The sequence below is a fragment of the Odocoileus virginianus genome, unplaced genomic scaffold (genome assembly GCF_023699985.2).
Source record: "Odocoileus virginianus isolate 20LAN1187 ecotype Illinois unplaced genomic scaffold, Ovbor_1.2 Unplaced_Scaffold_42, whole genome shotgun sequence".
NCBI classification, from domain to species: Eukaryota; Metazoa; Chordata; class Mammalia; order Artiodactyla; family Cervidae; genus Odocoileus; species Odocoileus virginianus.
In genome coordinates, this window is record NW_027224304.1 from 54182 (window position 1) to 74498 (window position 20317).

Sequence of the window (20317 nt, forward strand, 5' to 3'; positions counted from 1 at the left end):
AGTGCTGTCCTAGTGCTCCACCCCGCCCCCGGGCCCGGCGGGCTGTGCTGGTCCTCTCTGCTTCTCCTGACTCACAGCACGCCTTGGCTTGTTGGCCCCACAGCTAACGTCTCGGTTCCCGTCTCAGTGGTGTCTGGATCATTGGATGGGGTTTCCTGGGCACCTGCCATGTGCTGTCACAGCCGGGGCTGCAGCCCAGAGTTGGATGCCTGGTTAGATGCTTTCTTTAGGGACCATCTTCTTCACTCTAATGTGTGGTCTTTCGTGAAAGTGTCTTTGGAGGACATTCCCTCAGTTTTTGTGTATCTGAAAATGTCTCAGATTCTCTCCCATTTCTGAAGGCCGGTCTTCCTAGGAGCACAAGCCTTGATGCGCAGTTGAAGGCTGCCCTCTGCCCTCTGACCTGGGCAGGCTGCTCTGAGTGAGCATCCATTTTCCATTGCTGCGGTGATGAGTTACCAGGAAGTCAGAGGCTTAAAGCATCACAACTTAGGATTTCACGGTGTTCGAGCCTGGAAATCAGAAGTGGGTATGACTGGGCGGGAATCTCAGTGTTGGCAGCCGCCTTCCTTTCTTGGAAGCTCGGGAGGAAACCTGCAGACCTCCCATTCTTGATCCACACCTTCCTCCTCTAAGGCTAGCAGTGACTGGTTGGTCCTCCTTGCGCTCCATCCTGACTCCCAGTCTTCTGCCTGCTCTTCCACAGAGGAGGGCCCTAGTGGACAGTCTAGGACACTCTTTCCATCTAAGGGCAGTGAATTAGCAGCTTTAATTCCTTTTGTTGCGTTGATTCCCCTTTGCTATGAAATAGCACATTTGCAGGTTCTGGATGCAGACATCTTTTAGAGGCTGTTTTTCTGTCCCCACAGGAGGTGACCTGAGTTGTGTCCTCTGGTTGCTATTAGCTTCTCCATCTTTTGTGGTTTTTCTTTGGTGTGTTTAGGTGTCTATTTCTTGTGTTTTAACTTTTTATTGAAGTGTTAGATGCACACACAGAAAAACTCACACGTGTATGCATGCAACTGGAAGAATTGTTGATGAATTGGACACATCTGTGTCACCGGCACCCAGAACACGTCCCCCAGGGTTACTGTTGCAAGTCGGGTAGTGGTAACCCCTGGGGGAGCTCTGGGGAGCCCCATTTTTTGTTCTCGGTGCTGGTATACCTAAGAATGGAATTGTTGAGTCTTAGGGCACAGATGCGGTTTTCTTTTTACTTACCATACTTAGAAATATTATGCCTGTTGAATATATAGATTTGTGTCCTGTGAAAATCTTTCAGACATTCTTTGTGAAATATTGCCTCTCCCCTCAGTGGCGTTTTCAGTTGGATGTATGATATTAGATCTTTTCACTTTTCCTCCTTTTCTTAACCTCTCTTTCATTTCTTCCATCTTCTTTTCTGTACATGGCACGTTCTGGTTACTTTTTCATATCTCTGTGTTCCAGGTCAGTGATTCTTTCTTCAGCTATATCTAATCTACCAGTGAGCTTTTATTTTGACTTTTTTTTTTTTTTTTCATTTTCAAACATTCTATTTGGTCCTGCCTGATCGTTTCTGATAGCTTCTTGTTGCTTGCTTGTTCATTTTTTATTTCCATCTTTTATTTAAGTAAACATTTAATAATATTTATCCGAAGTTTGTGTCTGATAATTCCAATATCTGGGATCTAATTCTGTTGTTTTGGCTTCTTCTGACTCTCGTAAGTGGTCTCTCCCATATATGTTGCGGTGACCTTTGTGAGCTCATGCTTACAAGATGTTTATCGCTGGGAATCCTGAGAGCTGTAGAAGAGGGTTCTCCCTGCAGAAAGGATGTGTTTTGCTTTTGCTAAGAAGACTTGGGAGCCTCTTAATCTGAGACCACTTTAACCTCTTCCAGGGAACCAGCCCACCACATGCGGCCCTGGTGTGGTTTCTCCACACTGAGGTAGGTGTTGGCCTCAGGGTAACCCCATCTTTGGGTTGCTTAATGCTCACAGCTTTGGTTTCAGCATTCAGGTTTTTGTTTAAGGGCTCCTGGAGGTTTCTATAACCTTCTGTGAGGACACCAGACATTAGATGATCAGCTTTGCACAGGCTCTGAGTAGTTGGTGCATGTGGAGGACTGAGATGAGGCAACCACCATCTTATTCAAGGTCCAGGAAACTGGAAACAGAACCCCTCCTGACTGCCACCCACATGCACACACACCGCTACCTTTGAATCAATTTTGTTTTCCATCCAGGAGTCTGAATGACAGTTCAAAACACAGACCTCATTTCTGATCACTCTCTTCCTTGAAACCCTTCACTTCTTTTAAAATTCCATGACTTCTATGTCTTCATTTTTCTCTTTAGTTCCTCATGAGAAAAATGAAATTATACTTATGCTTAGGACGGAGATACTTACGCTTGATATTCTCAGAATAATACATTAAACATATGAAGTCATGTGCTTTGAGTACTTTTAGGCTGAAAAACCTAGAAGCTAATGCCAGGTAGAGGCCTGATGTTTAGGGGCATAAATGTCAGTGAGACCAACATTTATTAAGGATAGATTTTCTGGGCAGCAGGCATGGGTTTACAGCTGCCTCCCCGTGATCCTTATTGGTCCGTTGCTCATCTGTGGCACATCATTGGAGTTACCTTCCAGGGAGACTAAGATCGTTGGAAGCCTGGGGCTCCAGGCAGACTTGGCCCAGGCAGCCTTCTGTCAGTACTTGCTTTCCTCTCCTGAAGGTTCCACATTGCATCGGATCACCCTCTGTCCGCTGATGCGGGCATCTTTCCAGTTTCCTCCAGTGCTGACCTTAGGGTGTAGGATAGGGGGCGCTCTCCCCATAGGATTCAGCTTCCTGAGTCCTTGTGTTCCTCAGCTTTGTGCTCGGGGTCCCTGGGGGGATTTCCTTGCAACAACCTCCTGAGGACTCTCACCCAGCATCTTGCATTGGTGCCAGCTGTGAGCACGCTGATGTTTCAGTGAAGGTAAGGAGATGCAGGCACGGGCCAGCTGGAAACACAGAGAACCAAGGGGCTGAATACGCTAGTCAATGGCTCTTTTAGGAGCTAAGAAAGCTTTGTTTTTCTGTAGCTTCTCTCTTGGGAGCTGCAAACCAGAGCAGGTTAACACTGGATACAGGGAAGGAACTGGTCCCTGTGTCCTCATCCAGGGAAGGAGAGTGTGGCTGGGGGTCATTGCAAGACCAGACTCTGTCGGGTGACCAGCTCCTGGAATTCCCACTCTTCTTTCTTTTTAAAATTTGTCATCCAGAATCGAGTTGGAAAAGCTTTCTGAAGAAAACACACTTTTGAAAAGTGAGTTGGGGAGGATCCGACAAGAGCCTGAAGCTTCAGAAAGGACGGAGGCTGCACAGAGGCAAGGGCCGGCTCAGTGGTCCCACCCCAACCACCCATCCCAGACGCGGTTTGCTCATCGTAGAAGAAACTCAGAGGGCATTGCTGTAGAAAGTGGGACATGTTCACAGATAACCCACATTCCAGGAACAGTCAGCAGAGACCTGTGCTGCCCTCCGACCAGCCTTGATGGGCACGGGAGGGCTCAGGTGTCCTACAGAAATACTGCACCGCGTGCTCCAGGGCCGGAGGAGGCATCCTGCATTCCTGTAGGGCAAGAGGGCCTCTTCCAGCCTTCCTGGGCCAGTGGAATTGGTTTCTTCTTGTCCTGATAGTGATTTCAGCTGTGCTTCTGTCCAAGCTTCATTCCTGGTCTGTGGATTTCAGAGTGTCAGAGTCAGGGGTCTAGGGCAGGGGCCTGAGCACTGAGGCAGGAGCTGTGTGTATTGTGGAGGGATACCTGCCAGTGGATGTCAGCTTTCACCATCAGCGCCTCATCTGAGAAGGGTTTGGCTTTTTTTTTTTTAAATAAAATTCAAATGAGCTCAGCTCTAAACTGCCGAGAATGTGGTTTTGATTTGATAAAAGTGCCTGACGATTAAAGTGTGGAATCCAGAGTGGATTGTCCAGTTTCCCCCAGTGGTCACGTTTTGTGAAACTTTAGTATAGTGTCTGTGTTAGTTTGCTAGGTCTGCGATAGCAAACCACCACAGACTGAGGGGCTTATACAACAGAAATTTATTTCCTCACAGTTCTCGGAGTTAGAAGTTCAAGGTCAGGGCAGGGGTGGTTTCTTCTGAGGCCCCTCTGTTTGGTTTGTATTCAACTGTCCTCTCCCGTTCATCCTTCAGATGTGTCTGTGTTGTCTTCTCTTATTAGGGCACCGTCATACTGGAGTCATACGACCTCGTTTTGCCTTAATCAGCTCTTTCAAGACCCCATCTCCAACTGCAGTCCCTCGGTACCGTACTCCAGTACAGGCTTGGAGGTTTGGGATTCAGCTTGTGAATTGGGGTGTGAGGGGGTGCAAATCAGCCCTTAATGAGCATCACAGCCAAGCTGTTGACATTGATGCACTCCGTAGGTCTTACTTCCCCAGTTTTGGGGGGGTGGTGTTCTTTTTCTTGGGGGAGTGTTTCATTGCCCCACGGCTCGTGGCATCTTAGTTCCCCAACCAGGGATGGAACCCCAGTGTCCTGCCTTAGAAGGCAGATTCTTAACCACGGGACCACCCAGAAAGGCCACATGCTTCCACAGCTTTACTTCTGTACTCATGTGGGTGTCAGGTCTACATGGTTTTATGCCCTGTAGGGGTTCATGTCTCCACAACCACAGCTGCAGCTCCACAAGGTCCTTCATGTTGTTTATTCACAACTACGTCCGCCGTCTGTCTTCCTGCCCACCTACCCCAGCCTCAGCCCCTGAAAACCACTAACTGTCCTTCATTTCCAAAATTGTGTCATTTCACAAGTGACACAAAAGGAATCATACAGAATGAGATCTTTGGGATTGCCTTTCCTCACATAGCATGATTCCCTGCCGTGTGTCCACAGTTTCTTTCTTCCTGTCGCTGGATGGCATTCCAAGGCGTTAATGTCCCACAGCTTGTCTTCAGTTCAGTTCAGTCGCTCAGTCGTGTCTGACTCTTTGCAACCCCGTGGACTGCAGCACGCCAGGCCTCCCTGTCCATCACCAACTCCCAGAGCTTGCTCAAACTCATGTCCATCGAGTCGGTGATGCCATCCAACCATCTCATCCTCTGTCATCCCCTTCTCCTGCCTTCAGTCTTTCCCAGCATCAGGGTCTTTTCCAGTGAGTCAGTTCTTCGCATCAGGCAGCCAAACTTTTGGAGCTTTAGCTTCAGCATCAGTCCCTCCAATGAACACCCAGGACTGATCTCTTTTGGGATGGACTGGTTGGATCTGCTTGCAGTCCAAGAGACTCTCAAGAGTCTTCTCCAACACCACAGTTCAGAAGCATCAATTCTTCAGCGCTCAACTCTCTTTATGGTACAACTCTCACATCCATCATGACCACTGGAAAAACCATAGCTTTGACTAGACGGACCTTTGTACACTTTTTAATATGCTGTCTAGGTTGGCCTAGATATATGGATATATAGGCCAGTATAGCTTTCCTTCCAAGGAGCAAGCATCTTTTAATTTCATGGCTGCAGTCACCATCTGCAGTGATTTTGGAGCCCAAGAAAATAAAATCTGTCACTGTTTCCATTGGTGTTTCCCCATCTATTTGCCATGAAGTGATGGGACTGGATGCCATGATCTTAGTTTTTTGAATGTTGAGTTTTAAGCCAACTTTTTCACTCTCCTCTTTCACTTTCATCAAGAGGCTCTTCAGTTCCTCTTTGCTTTCTGCCATAAGGGTGGTGTCATCTGCATATCTGAGGTTATTAATATTTCTCCCGTCAGCCTTGATTCCAGCTTGTGATTCATCCATCCCCGCATTTCACGTGATGTACTCTGCATATAAGTTAAATAATCAGGGTGACAGTATACAACCTTGACGTACTCCTTTCCCAATTTAGAACCAACTTGTCTTAATGCTCCCCTTTGAAAGGATGGCTGGGCTGATTCCAGTTTTGGGCTGTCACAGAAGCTGCAGTGTACATTCCTAGGCAGGTGTTTGTGTGGATGTTGGTTTTCATTTCACAGGATAAATGCCCAGGATAGCAGTTGCTGATCTGTACCACAGTTGCATGTCTAATTTTATATGAAATTGCCCAGCTGTTATCCAGAGTGGCTACTAACAGTTTATGTTCCCGCCAGCAGTATATGCTAGGTCCAGTTGCCCCACATCCCTGTCCACACTGGGTGTTGTCACTGTTACTTTAGCCACTCCAGTAGGTGAGTGACCCTGAGTCAGAACAGCTCGAGCGGCTCTAGTTGGTTATCCCCTTCCCCTCGCTGATTCCGGCCTGGTAAAGAAGAAGGTTTCCCTTGAGGGCAGGTTTCACCTGGCTTGGCTCCCATGAGGCTCTTCCATGCTTGTGGGCGGCCCCCTCTCACTGTGTCTCCTTATAAAGTCACTGTCCCATTGGATTAGGACCCCACCTTGTGAGCACATTTAACCTTAATGACCTGCTAGCAGCCTTGTCTCCAGACAGTGGTGACTTTGTGGACCCGGTTCTACCCACAGCAGCCACTCTGTTTAGGCCTCCAGCCTTTGACTCCTGGTGAGCTGTGACGCTCTTCGCCTGTTTTTCTTTCCGGTTTCCAGAGCATTGGTTTGCCCTGTGACTTCAGTTCCCTGACGGATCTCAAAAGAGTTGTTGACTCTCAGTTACTCCGCTTTTTCTTTGTTCTTGTTGGGATGGTGGAAGTGAGGACTTCCAAGCTCTTTCCAGGCCGGGGCAGAAATGGTGTTTTGTTTCTCACGTGGGTTTCTGCACCTTCACTGTCAGAACATAGAAACATAGTAGATTTTCAGCTGTCGAACGGTGTCCTTGCTGACTTCCCACTCACTCTGGGAGTGCTTTTGTTTCCTCTGGTTTCTCAGACACCTGCTGTACCTTGGAGAGACCTGCAGTTCCCATCTGCATCTTCCCACCGCTGCCTGCCTCTCCCCGAGCCTGGCTGATAAGGTGGGAACACCCCCCTGGGGCGACAGTGATGCCCCTGCCTAGCTGTGCATGAACCCTGCTCCGAGGCGCAGAGGGCTTCAGACCCTCAGCCTCCAGAGCAATTGCTAAGGAAAAGCAGAGGAGCAAAACATGGTTTGTGTGAAGCTCCGTCTCAGGAGCGTGAGCTCTACGTTTAGAGGGAGGCTGTGTACGCGGCTGGTGTGGGTCCCGTTATGGAAGGAATTAAACCCAGCGAAGAACCCAGGAGGTAAACAGGGCAGAATGACTTGATCCTCCCAGGATCCGGCATGAGGTCACTGGGAGGGCTGCAGGCAGGCCTTGCAGGCTCTCAGGTGCAGAAGCGTCCCTGAATGGAGTTTGTGTTAGTCGCTCAGCCCTATCCGATTCTTTGTGACTCCATGGACTTTAGCCTGCCAAGCTCCTCTGTCCGTGGGATTCTCCAGGGGAAATTACTGGAGTGGGTTGCCATGCCCTCCTCCAGATTGGGATCTTCCCAATCAGGGACCAAATCCACATATCCTGTGTCTCCTGCATTGCAGGTGGATTCTTTACCGTCTGCACTACCAGGAAATGGAGTGTGGGCATCGGATAAATGGACTCTTTAGAAATCGTGAGCTTTCCTGGACACTCTCTTACCTTGTGGGGTGGTACACTGTGGCTCTCTCCCCTCTCCTGTTTGAAGAGAGCACATGATCTGATCTGCTGCTCAAGGAGCTCGATGTGGAAAATGCCCACCTGACAAAAGCGCTTCAAGTCACTGAAGAGAAGCAACGAGGCACCAAGAAAAAAATCCCGATTCTTGGAAGGAAAAGTTAGAGCTCTCAGCAAACTCCTCAGCAAGACTGCTACAGCATCCCTTGCTGTGTAGACTGCTTTTCTTCCTGACGTTCATTTTGAAAGAAGTCTCTTAAAGTAAACCAGCGTGACACCGTAACTTATTGTGGCTCTGTGGCTGTAGACCCCTGGATAGACGAGGATTGTCATTCTGTTTACCCCACAAGCATTTAATGAAGGTCTGTGTGCCAGATGCTGGGGAAACAGGTTGGAAGAGACTACTTTTTGTTTTTAGTGGTCCTTGGGTAACTTCCAGAGTTAAATTCCTAATTTTGCTACTGAAAAACAAACCAGATTATGGAGTTCTCAGCAAGGTAAACGGTAAAATAAAGCAATTTTAATCTTGCACTTCTGACCTTGGCTACAGAGATTAAAATGCAAAGTTGGGGCTCTGTAGTTTTACCATTGCACTGTTAGTGCTGTGGGTTTAGTCTCTGGCATTCTCGATGGTGGATCGATGTAGACACTCCAGAAATGCTACACTTTCTGTGACTTTGAACTAACGATAAGGGATAGAGGAAGGAAGCCTTTTTGTCAGGGCCTGTTCCACCACAGGGAGGTCTAGACAGTGGTGGTGTTTTAGGGCTGTGGACTCAGGGAGGATGGTATCATATCCGTTGTGAATGCAAGTTTTTCTTCACTGAAATGTCATCACACTGCAAAGTGTATTATATGTTTTAAAAAAACAGGAAAGTAGTATAGTTTTATATTCAAGATATACATAAATTATGGTCATTTGGTTGATCAGAATTAACTACTGTAATATGAAGTCACTGTATCTGCAATAAAATCCTTTTCTATTAAAATCGATTAACTTCTACATATTTTTAAACTAAAGTATCTCAAAGATATAGAACAATAGTCCTATAGGAAACATTCATATGTGTTACATGAACGTGCAGATGTGATAAGAACACTGTTACAGCATCTTGGACAGAAGCCCAGTCCCTGTTGTGCTGCAGCCGACCTCTTTCCTCTTCCTGGTGGCAACCGCTCTCCTGAAGTTGCTGCACGCCCCTCCCCTCCATCTGTCTGCACATTCACTGTACGTGCTTGAATGAGAAAAGCCTTCAACCGCTGGAAGAGGTGGAAAGCTCAGATCTGGGGTAGGAGGACTCAACAACATAATGTGGACTCTTCTCTCCATGCACATATGGTTGCTTAACCTATGACAAAGAGGCAAGGATGGACAGTGGGGAAAACCCTCTTCAATAAGTGATGCTGGGAAATCTGGACAGCTCCTGTAAAAGAATGAAATTAGAACATTCTCTGATACCATACACAAAAGTATACTCAAAATGCATCAAAGACTGACATGGAAACTTTTAGAGGAAAACATAGGCCGAACACTTTGAGGGAATTCTCTGGCAGTCCAAGGGTTAAGACTTGGCACTTTCACTGCTGTGGGCCTGAGTTCGATCCCTGGTCAGGGAACTAGGATCCCACAAGTCGCATGGCACAGCCAAGAAAAAGCACTCTGACATAAATTGCAGAAATATCCTTTTTGATCCATGTCTTAGAGTACCAAAAATAAAAACAAAAATAAACACATGGGACTTAATTATACTTAAAAGCTTTTGCACACCAAAGGAAACAATAAACCAAACAAAAAACTAACAAGGACAAAATATTTGCAAAGGAAGCAACTGACCAGGGATTAATCTTCAAAAAATATGCAAATAGCTCTTGTAGCTCTATGTCAAAAAAATAAAAAACCAAAAACCCAGTTTAAAAATGGGCAGAACAAATAATTAAAAAATAGAAATGGGCAGAAGACTGTAATAGGCATTTCTCCAAAGAAGACATACAGATAGCCAGTAGGCACATGAAATGATGTTCAGCATCACAGATTATCAGAGAAATGCATGACAGAACTGCAATGAGGTATCACATCACACTGGTCAGAGTGGCCATCATCCAAAAGTCTACAAATAATAAAGGCTGGAGAGGGTATAGAGGAAAGGAAACCCTCCTACATTATTGGTAAGACTGTAAAATGGTACAGCCACTATGGAGAACAGTATGGAAGTTCCTTAAAGCTGAAAATGTAATAGAACTACTCTATGATCCAGAAAGCCCACTCTGGGGCATATATCTGGAGAAAACTATAATTCAAAAAGATACACATATTCCAGTGTTCATTCCAAACTCCCTTCCCATCCAAGATTGCCACATACCATTGAGCAGAGTGGCCTGTGCTATACAGTAGGAAAGACGATTGAGTTTTCCACCTTGGATCCATCACTTACTGGCAGAGTGGCTTTGGTGAGGTTACTTAACCTTCCCTGAGGGGAGCAGCTACTAACCTTCTGCTGGAGGAACCAGGGAGGTGGGTTCCCTGCTGTCCCCTCGCCAGCAGCACATTCCTTGGCCCTGGTCCACTGGTACTTTGTCTTGTCCAGGCAGAAATGTTTAGGCCTGAGTCCTGCTCCTCTTCAGTGGAGAACCTTCATCATTAGCCTTCCTCTACTCACCATCCTTACGCCTTCCAAGGAAAGTTATGACCAACCTAGATAGCATATTAAAAAGCAGAGACATTACTTTGCCAACAAACGTCCATCTGGTCAAGGCTATGGTTTTTCCAGTGGTCATGATGGATGTGAGAGTTGGACTGTGAGGAAAGCTGAGCGCCAAAAAATTGATGCTTTTGAACTGTGGTGTTGGAGAAGACTCTTGAGAGTCCCTTGGACTGCAAGGAGATCCAACCAGTCTATCCTAAAGGAGATCAGTCCTGGGTGTTCATTGGAAGGACTGATGCTGAAGCTGAAACTCCAATACTTTGGCCACCTCACGCGAAGAGTTGACTCATTGGAAAAGACCCTGATGCTGGGAGGGATTGGGGACAGGAGGAGGAGGGGACGACAGAGGATGAGATGGTCGGATGGCATCACCGACTCGAAGGCCATGAGTTTGAGTAAACTGCGGGAGTTGGTGATGGACAGGGTAGCCTGGCGTGCTGCGATTCATGGGGTCGCAAAGAGTTGGACATGACTGAGCGACTGAACTGAATTGAACTGAACTCACCATCCTGGGGTCTGGGACCTGGTGCCCACCTGCCCCAGGCCCACTGCCTCCTGGCCTCCTCCCCACTCTCCAGAGCAGCTGGACCCCTCCTTCCTCCCCAGCCTTGCCTCGATTATGCCTCATGTCCACCCTTACTAGACTAGCATTCCACCTAGTGACGGCACGTCCCTGATTCTGCAGAAACAGTGATAATGCACAAATTAATAAGAGTAGTGACCGCTACCACATGTACACTTAACAAAATGCCCCTTCACTCTGTGTGATAACCTCCAACACCCACAGCTTCATAAAGTGATGCTAGGATGAGACAATTGAGGCTGAGGGTTTAAACTTGATATTTGAGCTGGGATTTGCACACGCACAACCTGCCTGCCACCAAAATCTGACTCTGCTACAGCCCTTGGTTTTTCTTTATCACTGTGGGGGTTAGTTGATATTAGTGTCAGATCGGTGCTGGAATGGCCTTGCTAGGCATGATCTATCCCTCTTCCTCCCCAGGCAAACAGTCTAATTTGCAGGCTGAAATCACAGTTGACGGGAGATAGATACACGGATCCATAGAAAAATGGAGAAAATAAATGGGTTGAAATATCTGAGGTTCATTTGGGGCAGAGCCAGAGTAGTAATTCAAAACGAGCTTTGTCTTATCCACATATGGCTATGATCTCTCTTCTCAAAGCTGAGGGCCCAGACATGGCCCTTGTGTTCCACCCTCCTACAGATGTAGTTTATTTAAGCATCTGAACGCCAGCTTCCCAGCTCCCTTTAAACAGATTTCTTGTGCCCTGACAGCTTCAGAAAGTAACCAGGGAGCAAATGTGGACACAGCGGCCCAAGGACCGCTTGGAGCTGCCGGCTGCACTTGCCTCGATCACGGAGACATGGTTCTCCCATCCCTCAGCCTCATTCATGGGCTGAAAACAGCCCCCACCCCCACCGAGGGCCCATCCTTGTCCGTGATAAAGAATCCTCTCTCTCCACCCAGCACACACCCAGGTTCACACCTGGGCCAATTTCACCGTGGTTCAGGTTGGCCATTGCCTGTCCTGCGGGATCAGAAATGATAGGTTTACACTACACTGTGAGTTTGGATCAGAATGTGCTCTTGAGCCAATGTGTGTTCCCTGCTTCTTCCCAGCCTCAGCCACTACCTGGGAAGAGAAAAAAGCTCGCTGCTCTTTCCTGGGAGCCAGGCTGAGGCAGGCTGAACATGCGCTCCAGCTGTTCTCCACACCCAGGTTACGTTTAATCATAGCACAGTGTCCGCCGCACAGACTCAGGGCAGGAGTCCCCTCCCCGCCGGGAAGTGACAACAGCCCGTGACTGCATGCACAGCAACCCGCCCCCTCCCATCTGTGGGGACAGATGAGGGTCTTGAGCTCTTTTTCCCTCCAGTGAGGATCCAGCTCGTGGCCTCACCATGTGATGTTTATACCCTGGTCACAGCACTGGCAGCTTTCTCTGAACCTTACCATCTGGCACCCACGACCTGAAGTGCTGAGAGCTCTCCCCCTTCACCTGTAGGCGAGCCATTTGATTTCGGCTCCTCTCTTTGATTGCGGCTCCTCTCGACTCTGGTGGCAGAGAGGAGAAGAGTTCCACAGAGTGAGGAAGCAGAATGTTGGCTGTGGCAAGGAGGAGAGCGTGGGGCTGGGCAGCTCCTTCAGGGTCTTCGTTTGTGGGTTGAGCACCGTTCAGGCTGCAGGTGAAGGGGGGCAGCATGGTTGAGGGAGAGGTTTTGTTTTGGTTTTTTTAAGTTTATTTTTAACTGAAGGATAATTGGTTTACAGTATTGTGCTGGTTTCTGCCAAACATCAGCATGAATCAGTCACAGGACAGAGGGATTTTTTGTTTCTGAAGATGGCAGCCATCCTGGTCAAAGCTTCTTGGTCCCTGCTTTTCCTCCTATCAGGCGCTGTTTTCCCAAATAGGCTAGCTTCCCTGTTAACTCAGGTGGTAAAGAATCCACCTGCAATGCAGGAGACCCCGGTTCGATTCCTGGGTCAGGAAGATCTACTGGAGAAGGGATCCCACTCCAGTGTTCTTGGGATTGCTTGGTGCTCAGCCTGTAAAGAATCTGCCTGCGATGCGAGAGACCTGCGTTCTATCTCTGGGTTGGAAAGGTCCCCTGGAGAAGGGAAAGGCTACCCACTCCAATATTCTGGCCTAGAGAATTCCATGGAGTGTATAGTCCATGGCTTAGCAAAGAGTCAGACACGACTGAGCGACTATCACTTTCACTTTTCATGCTTTTAATAAATGGCCTTTATTGTATTGAGGATATTTCTCTTATATTGTATTTTTTTAAAATCATGAATGGGTTGTGAATTTTGTCAAGTGTTTTTTCTGCATAGTGTTACTTTTACTTCTTACTTGATTGTTGGTAGATTTGCTCTCTGAATCCATTTGGTCCTAAGGTTTTAGCTTTTGGGAGTTTTTTTTTTTTTTTTTTAATTAATATTTGAATCTCCTTGTTTCTTATTGGAGTGTTGAGTTTTTCTACTTTTTCTTGTTTTAGTCTTGACAGAGTGTTTGTTTTTCAGAATTTATCTAGGTTTTCCAGTTTGCAATTGTTCATCAATAATAATGGTCCCTTATGATTATGCTTCTTTACTTCTAAGGTATCTGTTGTAATGTCGCTTTCCTTTCTGCTTCTTTCAGTTTCCTCTCTTTGCTTCTTACCTTAGGTAAGGGTTTATTGATATTGTTTGTTTCTTTGAAAAAATGCATTTCCAGTTCCTGCACATGCACACTGGGCATTCTGGCACACGGGCAGTGTGCTCAGAGGTGTCGCTTAGCGACGATCATTCTGGGATGCAAGATTCCAAACCGTTGAGCTTCCCAGCTGGGAGGTTGTGGCGGGACGGCTCTGGCTTACCTCTAGTGCTCGTGTTGGGCTTAGGGGACTGCAAAGAGCCCAGGGGGAGTCGAGGTGTGTTTGGAGTCTGTAGGCTCTGCGATGAAGAAGATTTTTGGCTTCAGGAGAAGAAGGGCGTGTCACCCTTCGGCCCCTCCATCAGCCTGGGGAGAGACAGAGGTCATCATAAAACGAGCTTCCAGCCCTGGTACCACATCCGAGACAAGGACCTCAGAAAGATCCACAAAGCTGCCAGTGTAGGCAACGTAGCTAAAGTGCAGCAGGTCCTGTTGCTCGGAGAGAATGGCTTGAACGAGAAGGACAAGATGAACAGGTAAGCGGGGAGGAAGGGCCTGGCAGGGGTCCCTCCTGTGAGTTTCCCCTCCAAAGCTCGCAGACACCTTTGTGGGATCCAGCGCCCCACAGACTTGATAGGCTGCGAAAGGCTTAGTTACTTTCGGACCTGCTAATAATTCCCCTTATAGAGCACTTTACTGGTCGTTTTTTTTTGTTGTTGTTCCCCATTTATTTTTATTAGTTGGAGGCTAATTACTTTACATCATTACAGTAGTTTTTGTCATACATTGAAATGAATTAGCCATGGATTTACATGTATTCCCCATCCCGGTCCCCCCTCCCACCTCCCTCTCCACCCGATCCCTCTGGGTCTTCCCAGTGCACCAGGCCCGAGCACTTGTCTCATGTATCAACCTGGGCTGGTGATCTGTTTCACCCTAGATAATATACATGTTTCAATGCTGTTCTCTTGAAACATCCCACCCTCTCCTTCTCCCAGAGTCCACAAGTCTGTTCTATACATCTGAGTCTCTTTTACTGGTCGTTTTAAAGTTATTTAACTGAATGTCAGTAATCACAGAACTGAAATAAAACATGAATAGCATCTTTTTTTTTCTTCTTCCTCTTCCTCCTCTTCATTTGTTGTTATGCATGCGTTAACATGATCTACTCTTGAGTAAGAGCGCTCAAATTCTATAGCCCTTAGGAAATCTTCTGGAACTCCCTAGCTCTCACATTGTTTTTGTCATGTGATTTATGAAAACTCTTCTTCCCATTGATCATCCATTGTGGATATTGGCAGTGGACAGATTTTTGATGTTGTCGGCATCTTATTTTTAATGTACACATTTTTATACCATAATGTTTCATATTACAGAAAACTGCATAGTGAGAAAATAATCCCCATGGCAGGTCAACTTCTGGATTAAAAATTCTTCAGATACAATGCAATATCTGTTTTATATCAGTGTACACTTCTGTGTATATGTTCCTTGCTGAAGGACCTTAGAAGACAGCTTTGAAGTAGGAAGCTGGCTGTGTCCTTGAATAGGAGGACATTTTCTTAGGGTATATGGTCTTTCCATGTTTAAACTAAATAAACTGACCGTGGTTTTAAAGATTTTGGGTTACACATGCTGTCTTTAATTGTTGTGATGAAATTAAAAGTTTTGTGTAGTAGGCAAAGATTTGCCCTTTTAGATATCAAAATTTGCTGGATGACATTTTCCGTCAGAAAAGATAAATTGTGTGTAGATGGTGTAGAAATAACCTGGTAACTATTTAGAGAAAAGTAACTAGATTTTTTATCTCACCAAAAAGTTTCGAATGGAGTATGGATCAAAAATTTTAAACACACAGGGTGAGAAAAGTACCAGAAGAAAACTGAAATTCCTATTTATGCATTTTTTTCGTGGTGACAAAGACCTTCTTTTTTTCTAGTTCTACTGGTTATTAACCTTAATATTTTTTTAATTCGATGGTAATTGCTTTCCAATGTTGTGTTGGTTTCTGCTGTACAACATCATAAATCGGTTGCGAATATACATATATCCCACCCCAAGGACCATTGTAAGAGTGATTTCAAAGGCAAGAATTGTGGAGTTTCCTGGGTTTCGGCACCAGAAAACAAAAAGAAGAAAAACAGAAATCTGCAGGTTGATTTCGCAACCCCCACATTTAAGCATCTCTGTGGAGCGGGTGGCCTTAGGGAAGTCGGGTTAGCAGACAGGGCTTGTCTCTGGGCTCACAGGGATGCGGCGCTGAGAAAAGTAACTTGTCACTTTCAGGTTTCAGTCTTCACTTTCAGCCTTTTCAGAAGTCAAGGGAATCTTGGGAATTTCCTGGCCGTCCAGTGGTTAAGACTCACTGCTCTGGGCCCAGGGTTCGGTCTCTGGTGAGGGAACTAAAATCCTGCAAGCTATAAGGCTGTATTGTCCAACATGGGGAATATGGCTAATATTTTATAGTCACTTAAATGCAGTGTGACTGTTAACAGTTGTGGAGCACTGTGTTGTGACCTGTATTATATAATAATATATAACATACGTCATCTCTAAAGAAACTTAAATGAAAACCCCTCATGATAATTAGACCAAGAGAAAAATGAGAAATGAACCAACAAAAATGCTACAATTGTAGTTGTAGTCTTTACTATTACAATTGTAGTTGTAAAGACTGTGAATTATAAATTATATTCCAATATCAGAGACGTGAGAAAATGAGCATATTAGAATTAGCGAAGTACAATGTTGTCTCTAATCCTCAAAACATATCTGCAAAGGAGGTGTAATGTCCTTTGACTTCATTCAGATGTTGTCCTTGTAAGATAGTAGTAGTAGTAGTAAGTATGATAATATAATCTAACAATTACTAGCTGTTATCTGTGCCGGGAACAGTTCTAAACCCTGTGCGTGGATCTCATTTAAGCGTCGCAGTGCTGTCCTGTGAGATAACCACCCCTCTCTCTCCATTTTGCTGGTGAGGAAATTGAGGTACAGAGAGGGTGAGCGACAGGTAATAAGTGACAAAGTCAAATTTAAACCCAAGTTGAGCTGAATCTCAAGGTCTCGCGCATTCTGTTCAAGTAGACTGTTGTTTCCTTACTGTGTAAGAGGAGCTAAACCCACTCCAGTGTTCTTGCCTGGAGAATCCCAGGGACGGGAGCCTGGTGGGCTGCCGTCTGTGGGGTCGCACAGAGTCGGACACGACTGACGCGACTTAGCAGCAGCAGCGGCAACAAGAGGAGCTCAACTAATATATCCTGCTCTTTCTCCAGAAGAAAATGAAATATTTGTTTTAGAGGGATGCGAGTACTATGCTGTTGAGTGTTCTCAATCACACAAAGAGTTGTTTGTTTTGAAACAGTTACACTACATTTTCCTGAGAACTTGTCTTGCTTTCGTAGGACTGCGCTCCACTTGGCCTGTGCCAATGGCCATTCAGCCGTGGTAACTCTCCTCCTGGAGAGAAAATGCCTGCTTAACCTCTGTGACAGTGAAAACAAGACCGCGCTGATGAAGGTATGGGGCAGCGAACCATGTCCACATGAGATGAATGGGATTTAACTACTGAGACTAACAATGAATTGATCTCGTTGAAATAGAGGGAACTGGTGAACTTGTGGACTATTTACTTTGAATTCCTAGAACTCACACTCTTGTTTCTTGGCACAACGCTGACAGGCCGTAGAATGTCAAGAGGAGGAGTGCGCGACTCTCCTGCTGGAGCACGGTGCCGACCCAAATGTCACAGACGCCGATGGCAACACCGCGCTCCACTACGCTGTCTTTTGCCAGAATATATCACTTGCGGCAAAGCTGCTTTCCTATGACGCCAATATAGAAGCCAGGAACAAGGTATAGCTCAACTAACTTTATTGACAAAATATTTGCAAAGCATTTTTCTAAACTCGTAGTGTTTTATTGATAACAGTATGTTAATAGGTGGAATGAGTAGTGTCCAGCAGGCCCTGTTACCATGGAAACGACTCCAAAGCCAAGTCAGAGGTTGGGTGGAACATGTCAGAGCCCACAGAAAGGGCCACTCTGTCTCTCTCATCCACCTTCTACCCCAGAAGGAAGACTTTCCCACTAGAACGTGCTCAGGAATGGGTGGTAGGCTCAAGTCCTACAAAAACTGAAGGCCTGGGGAGAGTGAAGTGATGTGGTGGGTGGCTGCTTCCAGGGGCTCAGGGAATGGGCACAGCTGCTGGGCGAGGGATGGGAGTAGGAGGAAGGAGAACCAGTGCCCAGCAGGGGGAGCTGGGGGGTGCAAGTGGGCCAGGGAGGCAGCAGGCCTGGAGCCCTGAGCCCTCCAGGACCCCTGTTCTGAGATCCGGTGAAGTGGGTCAGGTCACGTTTGACACCCAGCCAGGGCGTTCACTCGTGCTGGTGACCACTTGGTTCGCCAGGTGCACTCCTCGGGTCTCCCACACCCAGCCCTTGGGGGGCTGCTCGGTGGGGTTGCAGCTGAGTGTGGGGAGCTGGTGATGGTGAAGCTGCCCCTCCTGCTCTTTCTCCTGCTGCTGCAGCCCTGCCAGGAGCTGTAGAGACAGCTCCCCCACTCTCACAGCTGTGCTCAGTTTTCCTTGTTTGGAAGCTCCAGCCTTCCCTGAGTGAAAATATTTTGAAAGCCCTTGATTGTCTAAGATGTCACTTTAAATCACGATATTGCTCAAGAAGCATTAGAGAGCAAAGCGTTCTTTTTTGTGTTTATGGCAGATATTTGTGATAACACAGCAATTGTTAAAGGTAAAACTTTTTCCAAGTATTTTTCCCTTACTGAAAAAAAAATTTTTTTTTTCTAATTAGTCTAAAGTAACACAGTAATGCAAAATTTGCCTTGGAAGTAGACTTTGTCTTAAAACTCGAACAAGCATTTGACAACATAATAGAAATCTTGCTGTTGTTAACACATTCCAATTTTATGAAAAAATGATTTATATAAAAATGATTTCTCTCTCATTGCCCAAGGCTTCAGAGGCTAAAGGGAAAGGAAGAGGAGCGAGCAGCTGAAAAACGCAGATCAGGCTGGAATTTTGGCAGTTGGGGAAATGCCAAGAAGAGGGTTTTTTTTTTTGTTTTTTTTTAAATGTGTAGTTGGCTGTGCTAGGTCTTAGTTTCAGCATGCAGGGTCTAGTTCCCTGACCAGGGATTGAATCCAGACCCCCTATACTGTGAGCGCTGAGACCCAGCCACTGGGCCACCACAGAAGTCTTGAGGTTTTTGTTTTTGTTTTTTTCCCCCTTCAGTTTATATATTTTGGTAAGGTGCTTTTCAGTTTCAGGTATAATAGTTGTTATTTTGAGAAAGAGATTGAATGAGTTGGAGACTTGCCTAGGTATCAATTTTAGGAAGACTCTGCAGAAATCAGATCAGCAGTGAAAAGGTGGTGATAAAGTTGGAAAGAAGAGAGAAGAACAAATATTTAACAGAAATATTATCCTATTCTGGCAGAAACAGCCAGTTAGATAAGAGTCTAGACTGCTCTCAATCTGGAAGGTCTTGATGGAAAGGAAGGGGTTTATGAATGACGAGATCAGGTTGCCTTTTGTGTTTATTAGTCCCTGTTCCACCATTATTGACCCAGGAAAATCTAATTCTGTTTTGATGACTCTTGCCTCTTACACTTTTCTTTTTTCTTCAAATCCTCAAGTAAGAGACGGGATTGGCCATGTGGGTTAGAGATGAGACTGGAATGTTTGCCGGGCTAATTCTCAGCTAGATTGTGCTGGTGAAAACCGCAATCCGTTGGGAAAGTTTATAAAAAAATTTACAAACCTAGGCTGTTCCCTGAAGATTTTGATGGAATAAATTGAGGAAGGCCTGGATGTGTGTATTTAGAAATATTTCCTTGAGAGTCTGATACGATCCTTGGTGAAGAACTATGGAGTGATTAAGTATAACTTCTAGTGCACCTATCTCAAAAATAAGTAATCCGTAGAAGAGTTGGAGTTTGATCAATGCTAGCTACTTCCATCAGCTCCCTCCTTTGCAACAGTATTAGCCTGACTTTTTCCTCTGCCTCTGTGATTGAGAAGTTAAAAGGAACATTTTTGGCAATATCTATTGGCTTGAATGATATAACTCCTTTTTCTTCGAACCACTAATTATTCAGTGACACTCCAAGAGTCTTTAGAGATTTGCTCCTGGCCAAGTCACTTCGTCTGTAGAGTCTGACCCTTTAAGAATATTACACCTTCTGTTATCAACCAGGTCATCAAGTCAACAGATGTTTGTCACCAACAGGGTTTTCCTGACTGCGGTAACAGTAATTCATGAGCCTTCTTTTGGTGTCAGCAGGACAGACTCTTGCAGTGTGTCTGTTAGATTTGCTGAGCCCTGGCATAAGCGAGATGACAGCTTTAAACATCAAAACCCATGAAGTTAGTACAGATGGGGATTGTTTTAATCATTTGGTTTCAGCAGTCTCAGGAACTCATTATCCATTTGGTTAATAATCTGGGAGAATTCTAGAAAGAGATTGTAGTTGTAACAGGCAGTGGAAACATTCTTCAAGTGGGAATTTTGAGTCTTGTTTTTAAAATTTATTTTAGTAAAACTATGAGTCAATAGCAATTTTTATTACATATTGAGACCCACTTTTCTTGTGAAACACATGATACTAAAGAAAGGAAAGCTTTCACATACGAATATTTGCTTTATACCCACCTGTTTGGAAACAGCAAAACGTAAAAGCACAAATGGGCCACAGACCAAATGTGCTCCTTGGATACGTTTAGCTTACCTACCTCCACAAACTGAGTCAGCATTTAACATTTCGCAAACTCATGCAGAGGTCTGCGCTTCAGGCTTCTCAGAGAACCAAGTCTGGGCCCCCCTTGAGCCCATCCTGCTGTTTGGGCTGCAT

At 45.8% G+C, this 20317-nt stretch overlaps 1 protein-coding gene across 9 annotated transcripts in view; it reads left to right on the top strand.

The window, feature by feature from the left end:
• Window positions 1-20317, top strand: part of LOC110124748 (putative ankyrin repeat domain-containing protein 19) — a 61102-nt gene that overhangs the window by 32878 nt on the left and 7907 nt on the right. For 6 of the 9 annotated variants that reach the window (XM_070463203.1, XM_070463206.1, XM_070463200.1 and 3 more), the window contains exons 2-4: window positions 3253-13985; window positions 16854-16968; window positions 17131-17304. In XM_070463203.1, the coding sequence (XP_070319304.1) occupies window positions 13519-13985; window positions 16854-16968; window positions 17131-17304 (756 nt within the window). In that variant the 5' untranslated portion in view covers window positions 3253-13518. Of the gene's footprint in view, window positions 1-103; window positions 13986-16853; window positions 16969-17130; window positions 17305-20317 lie in introns of those variants that run through there. The other 3 variants (XM_070463201.1, XM_070463207.1, XM_070463210.1) reach the window with 3 other exon arrangements.